Here is a 17,598-nt window from a genome sequence, read left to right on the forward strand (position 1 = left end):
AGCGGGCCCCCTTCTAGGTCAGTCAGTAGACCCCCACTTATGAAAATTCCTGGATCCGCCACTGTCCAGTGCTTTCTTATAATTCCAAAATTGTAAACAAATGTGGTTATAAAAAGTTAAGTTCAGTACTTGTATTAAAATAATCAATGCATCATGACCTACAAATTTACTTGCTGCATTATATTTCCTAGAAAACCAGCTGCTCTATGCCTCAATATTGTAATTGTATGTGACAACATGTAACCTTTGTGTATGGGCCCCTTGATGCTATTCTTATTTGTCAATATTTCATTTCAAAATGGACTTTTCTATAAAACTGATGCTGATTTCCAATAACTTCACCAATAAAACCTATTGATAAATAAATTACAAAATTGCACAGGGTAATTCATTTCTCAAATAAAACTTAACCATTGAATTTTGATATTGTAGTAATTGAACATTAATCTTTAGTGAAACATGGAAATTGTTACAATCTTTGTCAACATCAAAGAGATTAAATTGATGAAGTCATTAATTAAATATTAAGTGATGTTACATCAGTGAACATGACAACACCTATTAGGATGGTATACATGTTTAATACATGTACATGTAGGATCATTTGTGGTCTAATCATTTATGTATTTTCATGTATAAGTACCTGGTTACCTTTTGATGAACACATATATTTGAGATTTAACAGATACCTTTGTAAATCTAGATATGGATACATGTTAACTTACATGTTGTTTAAATAAGTTCTAATGACATACAAATATGATTTTTTTCTTTTTCTTATATTTGTTAAGCAGGAAAAAATTAAGGAAATGTATTTAACAGTTTTAAAAAAAAATGAAACATGAATTCCAAAATGTACAAAAAGCAATTTAATCTTATTGTTGTAAGATTATGAGAGAAGGAAAAAATATCAATTTAAGTCATATTTTTTTTTAGATACAAGTATGATTTGCCAATATTCAGATGTAAGAAAGAAGGAATTACCCAAGGAGATCACAATTCACATTTTCTTTACATTTAAGGAAATTGTGCAGCATTCTGAATTGTTTAAAAAGTGTTGCATCCACTTGATAATCTATATTTAGGATGTTGGCACACTGAGTGAGCCAAATTGTTGTCATTATAAACTACATCATCTTAGCTGAACAGCTATTCTCCACTGGTATTTGACCATCTTAATATAAATTGCTCTCACTTCTTATTGTTGTATATATGCTTGAATGATTCAGAGATTTTAAAGTCATTGAAATTCAAGTGCTAGCCTCTACAGATTTTTTTTCAGAATTGTCTCAGTCTTACATTTGTTTGTCTGTTTTGGGTCTAACTTTTGTATGTCTATACACATGCTATCTATAAAGTGTATCTCTATACCAATGTGATATGTTGGCTGTCTATAAATAGATATATAAGCATTTGTTAAAACAAAATCTTTGGATGAAAGTCACCATATTCACGCTGATGTTGAACATAGTACATTGTAAAGCTTTGATTTTCTGAGATTAAGTTATTGGTAATATGGCTGTAGTAAATAAGGCATAATATCATGGAAACAGGAATCACCATCAACCTAATTAAAACATATGGGATTCATTTAATGGATAAATAGTTTATAGGAGAGTTAATAGTGTAATAAAAATCTAGGAAACCTATAAATGGAGTAATTGTACTAAATTAGTCTATCACCTTGGATTGACGAGATAGATCAATATGTCTGGGCAAAGGTCAAATATGGTGTTAATGTTACACTAGCACTTAAACTATTAGCTAAATGTGATTTTATTTCACAGATATATCTAATACAGACCAGATTCAAATATACATTGCTTTACAGATGATATCAATAGATAGGCAGTTAATGCCTTAAAAGAAGAAGTTTTTTTCTAATCTTAAAATATTTACTTGGAATCTATAACGGCTTAGAATTATTTTTGAGTTCACTATTTTGAAGGTTTTTGATATACAATGTTTATGTATATAAGAGTGCCTATTTATGAGTGTTTTTTTTTATATTTGCTCAGAGTTTTTGTTGTAATATCATGGCCATAACCAGGCAAAAAGAACTCTTGAAGAATCTTAAATTCCTATTTAACTTATTGGTACATTATAATAAATGCAGATTTTGGAAACAGATAGGAAATAATTTGATCTTTTGTTTACTGCATGTACTGCATGGTTTATAACTTATTGATTTTCAATCATAAGTAAAATATACTGGAATGTCTTCACAAAAGTCTAAATTATTCATCTTGTTACCTTGACTGAAATTTAATTATCATTTGATATTAATTATGTCATGTATGTATAAGGTAAACATTTGTAAAAGCGGTCAACTTGAAAAATTAAAGATATAATTTGAATAAAATAACCTTTATTAGTAGAATGAATTTCTTTTATCTAAGTTAAGATCTACTGACAATGTTTAAAAGTAATATATGTGTTGACAGATATTAAACATATAAGGGATGGATGATCGCCCACAAATATTTTAAGGGCATTACATCTAGACATATTCTGAATATTTGTGTTGATAAACAAATACTTATTATATATACTGTACCGTAAATGTTCTAAATTACATGAATATATATACATAATAACTTTGGTCTGTTAAATGATTTGTAAGTTAGAAATAAATTAATTAAATTGTGGCTTTATTGGATGATTCATTATTTTATCATGCTTTAAATGTTTTTTGGGGGGAAGGTTTCCAACAGTGTGAGAGACATAGAAATATCTCTTGTCTAAAAAAAGTGTATACATTTGCACTCTGTTCAAGATCTATATTTCATGCCACACAAATAAGTTTATTTAAATAGCTCCTTTAAAGTATTATATAGTCATACATTGTGTCTTTCTTTTCAGGTAGAAAAAAAGTGAATGCTTTTTACTGTTTTCATCTGAGACACCATTTTCTAAACTTATTTCCTTAGTTTCATTGAACATTGCACGCAAAAGGCATTGTAGGAAAGTAAATAATGGAAAGATAATTTGAAATAATAGGGATAAAAACTGTATAATATACACATGATAAATGCTTATATGATATTTCTACTAAAACTGGACATAATATTGATCAAGTAAAATATATGCATAGAGTAATTCCCCAAGTGACTGACTAGTCTGGACTCTCTGACACAACATCATGTAATTGATTCAGTAAATATGATTACGCATCCACTCACAAATTACTGCATTGACCAGTTTAGTATATGATATTAAACTGTTCCTGTTAAGCCTCCCAGTGGACTTCCCTAAATGGCCAGTCTGACCATATAATATCTCAGATGATACTTTTATGGTCAATAATAGTAAAACAGATTTTTTACCATAATGATTCAATTTGTTAGTTGTATTTTAGAAAAATAGATTCATTTAAAACAATCTTTCTATCTAAAGATGACAAAAGAACCAGACATCACCACATTGCATTCCAATCTATCAACTCTGTTTCAATGTCTTTTATTTGGTTCCAATCTACACTGTTATTTTTCTTTCTTACAGGGAACCAGTCAAGGAAGTCAGGAATCACTAGACAAACAGTCACAGACCACCAAAAAGTTTGATGCTGTAGTTTTCGATGTATTACGGGTCTCACCAGATGATTATGCTGTAAGGATAATAACAATTTTAAAAATCTTGGAAAATACAAGTTATACAAATAAAATCAAATGAAAACAACAACAATAACAACAAATAACATGAACTTAACACAAAAATGAATTTGTGTACATATAATGGATGACAGGTCTTGTGGTTTCTTATCTTTTTTTAACCACTTGGTTTTCCTATATTATTTCTGTTTTTTTATGGTATTAGTTGGCGTCAATTTAAATGTATGCAATGATTTCTTGATTGTACACAGTGATTTGTTTCTGGTACTGATGATTTCAATTTCTATAAGAAAAATCATCACTGGTGGCACACTTGTTTAGTAGGATGCTGATCAATGAGACTACCCAGGACTACCCAGTATGGTTCATCAGGACAAATAGAAAAGTTCAATGTCTCAATTTGACCATTATGTCAAAAAACTAGCGCTCAATCAACAGAAAATTTTATGTTTAGTCTGAAAATTTTTACAAATAACAACTAAAAAAGAAAATTTTAGGTTTCAAATTTCCAAGGTTGAAAAAAAGTTCATGAAAGTGACATGATTATTAAGGGGATGCAAGTTGTTTTGATTTAAACTGATATTTATTTGGAAGTAACCCAATTTTACTACGTTTGACACACTGGAATTGTTATAAGGGTATTATTAACTGAAATAAACAGTAATATGATATATGTGTTTTTTTCCTAAATGTGATTCACTTTTTCAGTTGTATGTACATATGGATTACTTATTTGCATATATGTGTCAGTGCTTATGTATGGCTGTCATGCTACTTTTTGACGTAAGAAATAAATAGTTCTAGCTGTGTGCTAGACCAGTCTACAAAATATAAAAAAGCATAGTTTATTTTAGTTAATTTTGTTGTCTTTCCTGTCTGCCAATCAATTCACAATAAACCAAAAACTAGGGAAGCAACTCTTAAAAGTAACACGATGTAAATAACAAATTCTGTTGCTGAACTTAAATGAACTTTGACTTTATTTTGATAAACCTATTTTCTATTTGTTTACAGAGTCAGATTACCTTGATGGATTTACCTGTGTTCCAGGACATATTTCCTGATGTAAGTTGTCAAAACCAGGCCATTTACCTAGCTGCTGTAATCTGTAACATTTCAATGAGCTCAATTCAGCTTTCAAGTATTCTCAATATCTTCATGCATAATTTCTGCAATGGCAACTTTAAATTGTTTTTGCATTGTTCAATAAATGGGCACATTCCGGTACATTTCTGAAATAACCTTTTTGGAGGAAATTTAGACAACATGCCCATATGAACAGCTACACTAGTCTCCCACCCTTGGCCTGTCTTTGAATGGAGGATGGTTTCACGAGGCTGTTATGAACATATTTTTCTAGAAAGTCAAAATCTGAAATACGTTAGACTCAAACTCTTTTCAATTTGTTTCATATGAAAGTAAATTCCTTCTACAAACTTGTACGAATTAATGTTACCTTTTCATGGCTGTATGTTTATCTAATAATTTCATCTGATTTGTTAGGGTGTCATATTAAGACAAGGTATAATCGTGTTATCTTATTCATCTCAAGAATTATTTGTGTAGGAGATGAGACAAGGGAAGAAGAATTCCATGTCAACAACTATCTGTCAAATGTCAAGATTAAAATAGGTCAACATGTCAAGTGTGACATAGTGACCAAAATTTGCATCTGGTACATACCTACATGGATCAGTTTAATTTATCGTTTTAACATGTCACCGTTGATAATTGTTTGAAATGTTTCATAAAATATACTATTTTAATTTTTATTAACGCCTGTCTTTGAAATAACATTATAGGTTGACTGTTTTGGTAGGGAGCTGATTTTAAGACTTAAAAAGGGGGATAAGCTTGAATATTACCTATGTAAAACATGTGTCTAAGCTTTGATATTACCTATGTAAAACATATGTCTAAACTACAACAGTTAAGATATATCTTTGTATGAGGATGCTAACTCCTCTAAAGATGGTTGGTTTATTTCAGGTTCTAACTAGTACCCTTGTTTAAATTATCAATATTTATATTTCACTGGAGAAAAAGTGAAGATATTCTTAATCACCTGTTTCATTATAAGTCATACATCAAATATAAATGTTAGTTAAGAAACATGTTGAATAGACATGTCTTTTGTTAAAGATCACTATTATCTATGTTGACTGCAAATTACCTATATTTTGAGTTGTATGATTGTAGTGTCATTTAAAAGTATACCCCCAATTCTATTTTGATTTTATTCCCATGCTGGTTTAGTGCATAATTTAAAGAATTAAAAAAAACAAGATACATGCAGTAGCATTCATATTTGTAAAAAAAAAATGATGTTATAAGACGAGTAAAAATTTGAGACATTAAAACCTAAAGATTAACAGACACAAATCTAAAAATGATCACAAATAGCATACATGTAACAGTAAATTTTTCTGTAATCACATGAAACAAACAATATTGTATGTTCCTTAATTTTGTATATTTTGTGAATGAGTATAATTAATTGTATATTTTACAGGAACTAACATCATGTGCATGGACAACAAAAGAGAAATTGATAAAAGCCCCTAATGTTGTGGCTTTTACCAGGAGATTTAATCATGTAAGTTTATTTATAAGAATAAGAAAATTTTGTCCTACTGTTCTGACATTAAAACAAACAGCTAATATATATATATAAAGGGATGTCCAATTCACTGGTGGTGTAACATTTAGGTCACATTGCATTTATTTCAAACAATGTAGCAGACTTGAAATTTTACTATTCCAGTAGATTTTTGTTTTTGTGTGTGTTATTCTTAGTCAATAAAAAATAAGAATATCAGTGAATGAAGAGTTTTATTGTACACAGTAATACAAATATAAGTACTACAATGTAGAAAAGAATCTTTCTATAAACTGATAAACAGCTATAATGCTATGATATCAGCTAGAAAAGTCTTTTGGATTAAAAAGGCTTGTATAACCTGCAATTTTTTTTTGTCATTTTCTAACAAAAATGAACATACTGTTTTGTTCTTTGCAGGTAAATTTTTGGGTTCAGCGAGAGATTTTAAATTGTCAGACACTGAATACCAGAGCAGAAGTTTTGGCTCATTTTATAAAAATTTCCAAGGTAAGTTTTGAATATTACTTTTTAAAAACAACAACAAAAAAATAGAATCACTTTGTTCTCTTGAGCCATTGGACATGTTTTCTGTCTATTATATATGGCAAACAACTTTCAAAAAGTACCTGGTACAAAAAAGCAATAATTATTTTATTACATTAAAACATCTATACAGGAATATGTGTTTTGAACTACAATCATACGAGATAACAAATGCCCAAAACTTCATCGACAACAAAAGCAAAATGATCCATATATTCAAGAATGATTTGGCAATAGAATCAAAGAATATCTAGTAAGACTTAAATCATCCTCAGTATGTCTTTCTTAATTGATGATGGAAATATTGAATCCTTCGAACATATTTAGAGTTGACATTTGCATACATTGATTCAATGATTCAAAAAAGTATTAGTTACCATGTGCACATATGATCTTCTTATTGTTTGTTGACATGAAACAACGTTTTAAAGCAAAACAGAATAATTCAATATACATTTTTATTTTTCAGAGATTATTAGAATTAAACAATTTACATGCGGTAATGGCTGTGATATCAGCTTTACAGAGTGCTGCTATTTTTAGATTGTCCAAGACCTGGATGGTAAGAAAGTTTTTAGGATGCTAATTATATATATATGTTTTCATATTTTATGGTGTCATGATTTTATCCTTTGATAAAGTTACTCAATTGTTAAAAATATTAACATTTAGTCTAAACAGATTCATTAAGGTTTGCATGCAGTGTGAGCACATTATAACAGACGATAAGAAATTTCACTTACTTCAGATAATCATTAAGTTGGTAGAATATGATTACATTATCTTTTCAATGAGCAAATTAAATGGAGAAATATAACTGGAGAATATTACCAATGTTATTTCAACTGATCAGGCGGAGCTAGGTTTTAATTTGCATAAGGACAGTCTATTTGAAGATGTGTGTGATAAGAATGATTGCCGTTATAATTATTACTGATTTCTAATCACCTATCAGTGTCATCAAAGGAATTTACAAAAGAATTACTGGACACTTCATTGATGAGTTTATCCTAATACACCTATCTATGGACTGGTTTATTATGAGCGAACCGGTTAAACTCCGCCCAGTCAAGTGAAAAAAATCGAGTAATACACCGCATTTAACCAAAACCACTGATCACTTATAATGAAGAAACAGGTGAACAGTAATAAAATACATTAAAAAAAGCTTTGTATTGCACAAGGATAAAAAAAAAAAGAGAAAAATGTAATATAGAAAATATTTAAGATTATACATAGATATAGGAAGATGTGGTGTGAGTGCCAATGAGACAACTCTCCATCCAAATAACAATTTAAAAAGTAAACCATTATAGGTTAAAGTACGGCCTTTAACATGGAGCCTTGGCTCACACCGAACAACATGCATATTAGATCGATAAGTCAATGCAAACAGTTTATTATTATTATTTCTTTGTTCAAAATTCAACATTTTGGAGGTTGTAGCCTCTAGCTTATAGGCTGTTCAATAGAAATTTTTTAAACCAAAAACAAATTTCGTTTGTTGAACAAGTTTAAGGTAAAAGATCAGTATAATGTTATGTAATTGTTTGAATTCATATTTTTTTGCTACAAAATGTTAAAATAGTTTCCAAGCCGTTTCTCCTATACAGACAAATACACTGTTAGATTTACAAGTTCATGTTATGACAAAGTACTTTATTATTTCAGAAATTATCCAGAAAAGACAAAGCTGTATACGAAAAAATTGCTGATTTATTTTCTGAAAATAACAACAGACAACGATTACGAGATTACATGGACAGTGTTAAATTGCCATGTATCCCATATTTAGGTAACAATAGTATATTATATAAAACAATTCCCTTGTGGTACCAAAATATACTGTATGAATTAAATAAATTATAACTGAACACACCCTTTTTTAATCACAGCGAAACAAAAACTCCTTAACATGGTAGACAAAGATAATTACAATTTAGACATGTTGATGAAAATACCAAAATTTTGCACAAAAAAAAGTAGCACTTATAAACTCCTGTTCTAGAATGTGTGGTATTTGTTGGCGGTACACATGTTTGTCTTAACATGAAAATTGATAAAACATAACAATAACAACAAAAAAGTGAAATACTGTTGGATATATTAACATTCCTTAGAAACTTGGTCAATTGTCTCTGCCAGGTTATTATAATGTTATGCATCACAACACACACAGAAATAGGTAAGCTGATCTAAGGGAGATAACTACAAGTTTGTCAAGACTTTGTTGCTGTTCTAATCTTTTAGTTAAGTTTTTGATACTTAGATCAGATGCTTGTAGAAGACATTGAGCATTTTGGCAAAAACATGGAATAAATATAATTATTGAGGTAAAAACTCCTTTACATGAACTAAAAAGTCTGAATCTAAAAGGACTATCAGCTTGGAATGTGCATTTTCTCCTAAAAGATATGTTCAAGTTCTACTGTAAATTCAGAAATTATTGCAGGCATTTGTTATTGCAACTTTGTTATTTAAAACTTAAATGCAATTTCAATTTCTGTGAAATTGAGAAAACTTCTGTTCAATTCATATTAAAAAAAGATTTAAAATGCAAGTTTGAAATTTTTGCAATTAAAACCTGTCACATTTATCACAATAAAAAAATACATTTTAATAATTTCTGAATTTAATGTTCTTAGCGAGAGTTTTTATGTCTAAATCTTATTTTTTTTACATTGCAGAAACTTTCTCTTGAAACTCAGCAGTAAGGCTGTTGATTATCAAGCCTCTGTTAAGTTGTTTTTGTTTGTCTTTCAGGTTTATATTTATCCGATTTGATCTACATCGATGTGGCACACCCTCACTCTGGAGGCCTAGAAAGCCACCCAAGGAGATTACAGATGAATAATATATTAAGAGTTATAGCTGACTTTCAACAATCCAGTTATGGTAAATATTAGTACTAATAGTTCTGAGAACATGTGTAATAATAATTCAAGCTTGTATCAGAAACCTTAATTTAAATTACCGGTAATAAACAAAAATATAAGATAAACACAAATATACAACTTTTTTTAATAAAAAATTATAAATATTATGTTTTTTTTTAAGAAAAGGAAATGAACATGGATGAGACAACAAAGCAATTTTACCTAATACAGATATCTATTAACGTATTTGAACAAAAATTAGTTATTTAATACTAATTCTATTTATTTATTTTCAGATAATGTACAAGTATTAGATCATATTCAGAATTATTTAAAATCTGTCCGTTACATAGAGGAATTACAAAAGTTTGTAGAAGACGATAATTACAAGTATGTATAAAATCATTCCTTTGCTTATTATAACCTTTATAGATGTATGCCATCATGTTTTTTCAAGCTTTTTTTCATGAGAGCGCTTTTCCACTGTAGAGCATGATTGATCATGTATGCTCTTATGAGCATTTTTAGTCTGTTTTTATAGATATTATACATCTTCTGTATTATTTACACACAAACATGGAATATTTTGAAAAAAGGAAGGATATAGACAGGAATTTTCACTAGGCTGTTTATACATATGGGATGAAATGAAACAATTGGAAAATTCAATTACTTCTTTATGAGGACATGCTATTCTTAGGAAAAGATGTTTAACCAGGCCATTGCCAAATCAAATCCACGAAATGACAAATAATTCTACAAAAATGTAAAAATATTTATAAAAAATTTGAAATAAAAATTAAGGCATATACTTTCCTACAAATTGAATACTATTCATTTCTTTTTAGACTTTCATTAAAAGTTGAACAGCCAATGAGTGAGAACCTCTCATCATCAAAAGAAGATATACAGATAATGGTGGCGCCCCCTTCTCCAGCAACAGAACCCCGTAATGTGTTGACGTCATGTGCTGGTCTTACAAAAAATGGTCCCTCACACAGAAAAACTAAAAGTTTAAGTGCAAAGTAAGTTATAGAAAAATAAAGTTTTTGCTCATCTGTATTATCATAATTATTATGTTATGATCAAAAGCATCATACAAATTACCTGAAAAGTGAGATCTACAATTGTGTAATTTAAATGTAAAAATGTAAATTGGACCAATGGACAGAGATTGTCTTTAAGAAACAGGCAATAAGGTACAAAGAAACAAACCTCATAATACTGATAATGATGCAAAGCCTGAAAAATATAGTTTTCAAATGCTATGTTACTTTCCCTCACATATTGTACAATTTTGTAGTGCCTTTGTTGTGAATTTCTTACTGAAAGACTATGTTTTTTCACAATCTGCATAATCATAATCCACTGCTTATAATGAATGTCTATAATTTATTTTTTAGTTTCCTAAGTTGTCATAAACCTGCAGCAGATAAAACCTATAGTTTACCCAGTAAGGCAACGGCACCTTATATACAAGGCATTAGACATCTCTTGGATGACAGTGTTCTGGAGGAATCACCGTGTGCCTCTAGTGATGGCTCAATATGTGGTAGAATCTCAGGTTAGTAATCTCTCTATGAGAAACTGCTCCCTTAAAATCAAGCAGTTGTGAAAACATGACAAACAAATACCCACTCAAAACGTCAACTTTAAATGTATGATGGCGCACAAGTTATATATATGTTCACTTTTCCTGCTCTGGTATTTCAAGATATGCACTAAAAGTTAAACAAATTGCTGAATTTTTCCTTTCCTTTCGATAACTTAAGTTTGTGTCAACCAAAAATTTTATATCTTACATGCAATGCTTATTATCACCAAACTTAGATCAAGTGTGTATTTTGATAGCTTCACTTTTTACAGTTCTTTAGGTATGTCCCTTTATTGAGTTTTATTCAAGAAGTGGCATCTTCTGTGTCCAATGAACAAATTCCCCATTTATTTTGATCTAGAAGAATGTATATCTATTGATAGACAAAGCTTTCAATATTAATTTCTTCTTTATTGATAAAGCTTCTGATGTTAATTTATTGATTGATAGAGCGTTTGATATAAATACTCTATTCTATGTTTTTTTAGAAAGTGCTGATACAGCAGATACAAGTTCAACAGATCAGGAGACTTTTTGGCCTTTGAGAAGTCAGTAAGTATACTTGTTCTTTGATAAAGAAAACCAACCAATAAGATATTTTGAAATAGCATATATAACTGTGGAATTGCTATCAGCAGATGCCCTCTTCAAAGCATTGTTTAACTGACTTTCACAAGTGCCTACTGAAATCATTGTACAGCTGACCTAAGACCACTAAATGTGTATTTGTTACTTACTTTAATTTTTAATATTCATCGAACAGAGCAGTTAATGCCATCTGAAAATATTCTGTAATCTATAAATTATAGAATCACAGTTGCTTAAAAACTTTAATATGACTTATGATTTATTTGTTTATATATGAACGTACTTTAAATTTGAATATTTTGTGAACAAAAACAGTATCCAGAGCCCATTCTTGAATCTTTTTATACCCCCGTTTTAAAAAAGGGGGGGTATACTGTTTTACCTCTGTCTGTCCGTCCGTCCATCCGTCAGTCCGTCCATCCGTCACATGAATATTTTTCGTCGCATTTTTCTCAGGAACTACAATACAAGGATTTCTGAAATTTGGTTTCAGGGTTTATCTAAGTTAGCTATACCGTGTGATGCGTTTTTAGATTGATCACTTGACAACTTCCTGTATACCGAACACTTGTATGATTTTACACATCATAGCCAAGTTGAAAATTTTCGTCACATTTTTCTCAGTAACTACAATACAAGGATTTCTGAAATTTGGTTTCAGGATTTATGTAAGTCAGCTATACCGTGTGATGTGTTTTCAGATTCATCACTCGATAACTTCCTGTTTACCGAACACTTTGCTTATTTTTACACTATTAATATTATCCACTTGCGGCGGGAGTATCATCAGTGAGCAGTAGCTCGCAGTTTCACTTGTTATACTTTCTTTATGCTAATACTAACTATACCTCAGAATCCCCACGGATTGAGATTGTTTTTATTTTAGTTATCATTTTTATGTGCATGTTTTATTTTGTCAGGCAATGGAGAGAATCTGACGACATACAGAATAATTACCGACAAAACTTCACCTGTGAAGGTTGTTTACGGAGAAGAACTATTTTAAAAGATGGCAAAAAACCAACGGTAAGTTTATTTTACTATCAGACATTCCTTCTCCATTATTGAGATGATTTAATAAATTAAGTTATATTTTTCTGTTTTTTTACTTCGGAGAATGTTTTTTTTTAATCATCTGTGGCAACGCATTGTTCAAATTTAAAACTTCCTACTTTTTATCAAGTTAAAGATATGTTAAATAATCTAAGAAGAAACTATTAGAAAACACTGGTGCTGATTGTATTGTATGTTACTTTCAGGTTTCATCGTGGACAAGATACTGGGTAGCCTTATGGGGAACGTCGTTATTATATTATCCTGCCAAGACATTAAGAGGGTCAGAAAGATCATGTGTAAGTTTACTGTAATGATGAATTATAATATAAATTTGAATTAAAAGTTGATTTTTTTTTTTCTCCATATTTTTTCTCATTATTCTGTGAAAATGTTCAAAATAAATAAACATAATAAATCATTTGCAGTTTTAATCCAAATAAAAAATACAATATTGTTGGCAGAATAGAAATTCATGGAGGACACAAGCACATAATTTGAATTGATTAAATTCTACTACAACCTGGCTTATACATTTGAATTTGAATTCTATGTTTTATAGTTTAAAACCAGTCCCACAAAGATGACATCAATAGTGGGATGGATGGTAGTAATGGGAGATAATCCACTTCAACCTGATGCATTCCAGCTTACAGATCCAATGAAAGGTAAAATGTCTTTTGGCTAAACAGCATGGCATTTGTTAACATTCTTAAAGTTTGGGATCATTTCCAAGTATTCTTAAAGTGTACAATACAAATGAAACATATTTGAAAATGAAATAACCGGAGAATTGTTCATAATGAATATTAAGTAGAAAATATTAAAATTAAAATTGCTAACCCTTCCAGAGCTAATAAGATCATCCCTGGTTTATTATGGGGGTCGTATTGCTAAGTTTTCAGTTATCTATGTAGTGTTTGTCAGTATTCTCAACTAATGAGTTTTAAATATTCACATGTTATTGCAACTATATCTTGAATTGAACCAGTAAAATCAATAAAGCACAAATGTTCAAATTATTTATTTCAGTTGATAATTAGCTACATTAACTTACAGATCAGTATTTGTTTTAGGCAATGTTTATAAATTTCGATGTGGCAGTCAGGCACAGGCTTTACAATGGTGCAGACATTTAAGTGATGCCACAAACAGGTTCCAACCACAGGTAATTTGTTTGTCAATCAGTGGAGAAATTAGATGCAATTGCACAAAATTTAACCTGAATAATGTTAGATAGAGATTATCACTGTCACATAAGGCCTCAAACATATCATTGCACTAGGACTCTGGGCTGTTATAATTTTAAATCCTTTATGATAGACTAGACGGTGACCTATAGTTGTTAATGTTTGTGTCATTTTGGTCTTTTGTGGATAGTTGTCTCATTGGCAATCATACCACATCTTTTTTATATATACATATTATTGTCATAGGACTCGGGGCTGTTATAACTATAAACCCTTTTATGATAGTCTATACATATAAATCTTTTTATTTGGTTTATTCTTACATAGATTTTAAAATTGTATAGGCTTATTTCTGTTTTCTTTTTGATTTTATAATGTTTAGATTTTTAGACTCCTGAAAGGAATAGGTTCAGTAAGACCTCTTTTTGGCCCCAACATATAGCAGTTTTACAAAATTGTTAAAATGTAAACTTTAAGTTATTTTTTGGGAAAGAAGAATGCTTCTGCTACATTAATATGGGCTGTTTTTTGACAATACAATGCACATATTTCTGGTACTAACATCATTAAGTCATGCTAAATTACTGAAATCTTCATAATTTTAGCATTTTAGTTAAATTTTAAACGGTTTCTGTCTTAAATGAAAGTGGCCGCATTTGTGTTCATCCTTAATATTGAAATATAAGTTGTATTTGATGATAATACATAACATATATAAAGGTTGAGGATGAACACGAACGCGGCCACTTTCATTTTTGACAAAAAATCATCTTAAACGTGACATGTTTTAGCATATTTGATAGATTTTTCATATTTAAGCTAGAATCAGAGTGTTTTTAATGAGTAAATTAGTTAAAATCTTTCACATACACTAATTGAATCAACTAAAAGAGACACATGGACACATTCCCCATTTTTTTTTAGTCATTATTTGGTTGAGTAAGTATTCTGAAGATAGATGCATGTCTATTTTTCATATATAATTTGTTTTTTATTTCAGACTCCTGCTAATTTGATGTCATTTGATTGAGAGTTCTTATTTACAAATGGTGGGAAGTCAATAGGTACCTTTACCGAACATTGTGCCAAATGTTTGCCAAACAATGTGATGAAGGAAGATGTCAGGGTTGCCATAGTGACAATACTCAGTCCCTTCTGTCATAATAAACAATGGCAGTGATTGCATTGCACTCTTGTGATCTAAATATGGTCATCATAACCATATATGGACATATACTTTAATGGGAGTGTATTATCTCTTTAAGGGAACCAGTCATAATAAACAGTATTTTAATGCCAGTTATTATTTAATTCTGTTAATGTAATTCTTATGTTTCTGGATCATGTGATAAATATAGCATAATATATATCAACGCTTTACAATAAGGTTGAATGCGACATTACTGAAGATGTTATCTTTGTAAAATTACTGAATTTCTTTATTATTATAAAAAAAAACCATAACAGGTACTTTCAATTGGGTGAAACTGTGAACTTAGAAAACATCACTTGTGCTGTTGTGAACGTTTGAAATATAAAAAAATCCTCTAAAGATATCAACACTTTTAAGCAATGAATATTCTTTATTAGTTTTCAGAAGGAAATAATGTCAAATGTCTATTTTCTATGGTTATAGTTTCAATATTTGACTTTTTTTCATTTTTTCCATTTTAACAATGTTATGGATTTCTCTGATAATAATTTATATTGTCAGCTTTTGCCATGGTAGCCTGGTCAAATATCAACTATTTTTAGGCTGACTGTCATTTAAGCTGCTGATGTGGTCACAGTTTGAAATATATTTTTTTAAACTGTTTATAGTTTTGTATCAACCTTAGAGGTGGTTGACAGTACTGTGCTTGACATTCAAATGAAGAAGAAAAAACTGTGACCAGTTAAAATTATTTTAATATAAAGCATTCCATATTTGGGAATTTCGATTTTTGCAGAATAAATATTAATTAGATCTGATGAATTTATTCATACATTATTTCGATATGCAATTGTTAGTTGACAATTTTTATGCAGTTACCATTTTTAACACGTATGTTTATCTTTTCCCTATTCATGTCAGATTTGATGACCTAATTGGCCACTGTTCTCCCTAAGCACTCATACTAAATGAAAGAAACAATATTTTCAAAAGATGCTTAAATGACTTGTCTTTTACTTTATGGTACATTAATATGCTATGCAATATGATGCTTGGGATTGTCAGGATTTTTGCCATCTTGCTTGTAATGAGTAGACTTGCCATAGTTTGGGGCGACTACACTTAACTTGTTGACGTCTGCTGTTGGGTGTATTTTTTTTAATGACATTGTATATCATGTTTAGTAGAAAATCAATATTTTAATTTTATAAACCATTAATTAAATAACAAAAACTATAAGTTTTACTGAGACGTATGAATATAATTCAAATATTACATATATAGGGATGTACAACATCTTATGAATGAATAATGTGAGCATGTAAGGATTTATGTTTTGTTCTCATTTTAAAACAAAAACATGATTATAAAAAAATCATTTAAATTATGATTTTAAGTGCAAAATTAAATAGATTGAAATATTTTCTTTCTATTTCATGGTTTCATAATGCAGGCCTTTAATTTTTTTTGGTTAGAAAGAAAATGCCTTCCCATTACTTTCTAGAGGTTACATTTTGAAATACTTGTTATTTTGAAAGTGGTGCTTTTGAAATGGATTTCTGCTGAGATTTTAGTGCTATTATTGTGTGCTTAATGTAATGAGTGTTTTGTAAAGGCTCCTGAAATAGTGAAACAAAATATCTGTTGAAAATTTTTTTTTTTTTTATTGAATTAAGAATATTATTGTGCAAGTCAAAGTAACAGTTATCATTTTTTTTTAAACGTCAAATAAAACATTTTTATTCACATAAATAGAGGGGCTTTTTAACAAAGCTCTTGAAACCCTAATTGAACAAGGGCATTTAAGTAGAAGTAACCCACATGGAGTAGTTCATTGTAAGATAATCCAATTATAGGAACTTTGATATGAACAGCAAACTGAAAGTTTTGATAGATTTTTTATGGCCTCAATACTGTAACAGACTGTTCAAAGTTCAGCTAGAGAAAATTGAATTGGAAATACACCATTCTAACTGAGACAGGTTAAATCCATGTCTGTTTTTGTTATTCTGTAGTTTTATTTTGTTTATAAGGTTTTATAATTTATTGCTTATTATGTGCAATATTGTCTTTTAATAATCATAACATATTTGTTTTGTGTGTGACATTCACACCTCTTATATACAGTCATGAGAGATTTTAAATATCTTGTTTACTCTCATTGTACATTTTAATGTAATGGAAACTCTTTAAATCTGACACAAAATGTAATTAACATTACCATACAGTATTTAAATATGTTAGTCCTTATGGCTTTAAATTAATTCCTTTGCATTCAGTCCAACATGGTTTTTTATTTAACTGATTTCAGTTATTTTATTTCCTTATTTATTTTGTTTAAAGTTGCTGAACTTTAAATGGTAGGTTAAGAATTATATACCTTTAAAA

At 29.5% G+C, this 17,598-nt stretch overlaps 1 protein-coding gene across 7 annotated transcripts in view; it reads left to right on the top strand.

Annotated features, from left to right (window-relative positions):
* LOC134707950 (ras-specific guanine nucleotide-releasing factor RalGPS2-like) overlaps window positions 1-16,861 on the top strand; it is a 53,446-nt gene extending 36,585 nt beyond the window's left edge. For all 7 annotated transcript variants that reach the window (XM_063568126.1, XM_063568131.1, XM_063568128.1 and 4 more), the window contains 16 exons: window positions 3,502-3,609; window positions 4,626-4,676; window positions 6,124-6,207; window positions 6,631-6,720; window positions 7,226-7,318; window positions 8,428-8,551; window positions 9,520-9,651; window positions 9,929-10,022; window positions 10,481-10,657; window positions 11,036-11,196; window positions 11,715-11,778; window positions 12,735-12,840; window positions 13,074-13,166; window positions 13,430-13,535; window positions 13,944-14,035; window positions 15,058-16,861. In XM_063568126.1, coding sequence (XP_063424196.1) covers window positions 3,502-3,609; window positions 4,626-4,676; window positions 6,124-6,207; window positions 6,631-6,720; window positions 7,226-7,318; window positions 8,428-8,551; window positions 9,520-9,651; window positions 9,929-10,022; window positions 10,481-10,657; window positions 11,036-11,196; window positions 11,715-11,778; window positions 12,735-12,840; window positions 13,074-13,166; window positions 13,430-13,535; window positions 13,944-14,035; window positions 15,058-15,087 — 1,605 coding nt within the window. In that variant the 3' untranslated portion in view covers window positions 15,088-16,861. The remainder of the gene's footprint in view (window positions 1-3,501; window positions 3,610-4,625; window positions 4,677-6,123; window positions 6,208-6,630; window positions 6,721-7,225; window positions 7,319-8,427; window positions 8,552-9,519; window positions 9,652-9,928; window positions 10,023-10,480; window positions 10,658-11,035; window positions 11,197-11,714; window positions 11,779-12,734; window positions 12,841-13,073; window positions 13,167-13,429; window positions 13,536-13,943; window positions 14,036-15,057) is intronic.
* The last annotated feature ends 737 nt before the right edge of the window (window positions 16,862-17,598 follow it).

Source organism: Mytilus trossulus, chromosome 2 (genome assembly GCF_036588685.1).
Source record: "Mytilus trossulus isolate FHL-02 chromosome 2, PNRI_Mtr1.1.1.hap1, whole genome shotgun sequence".
Taxonomy (NCBI): Eukaryota; Metazoa; Mollusca; class Bivalvia; order Mytilida; family Mytilidae; genus Mytilus; species Mytilus trossulus.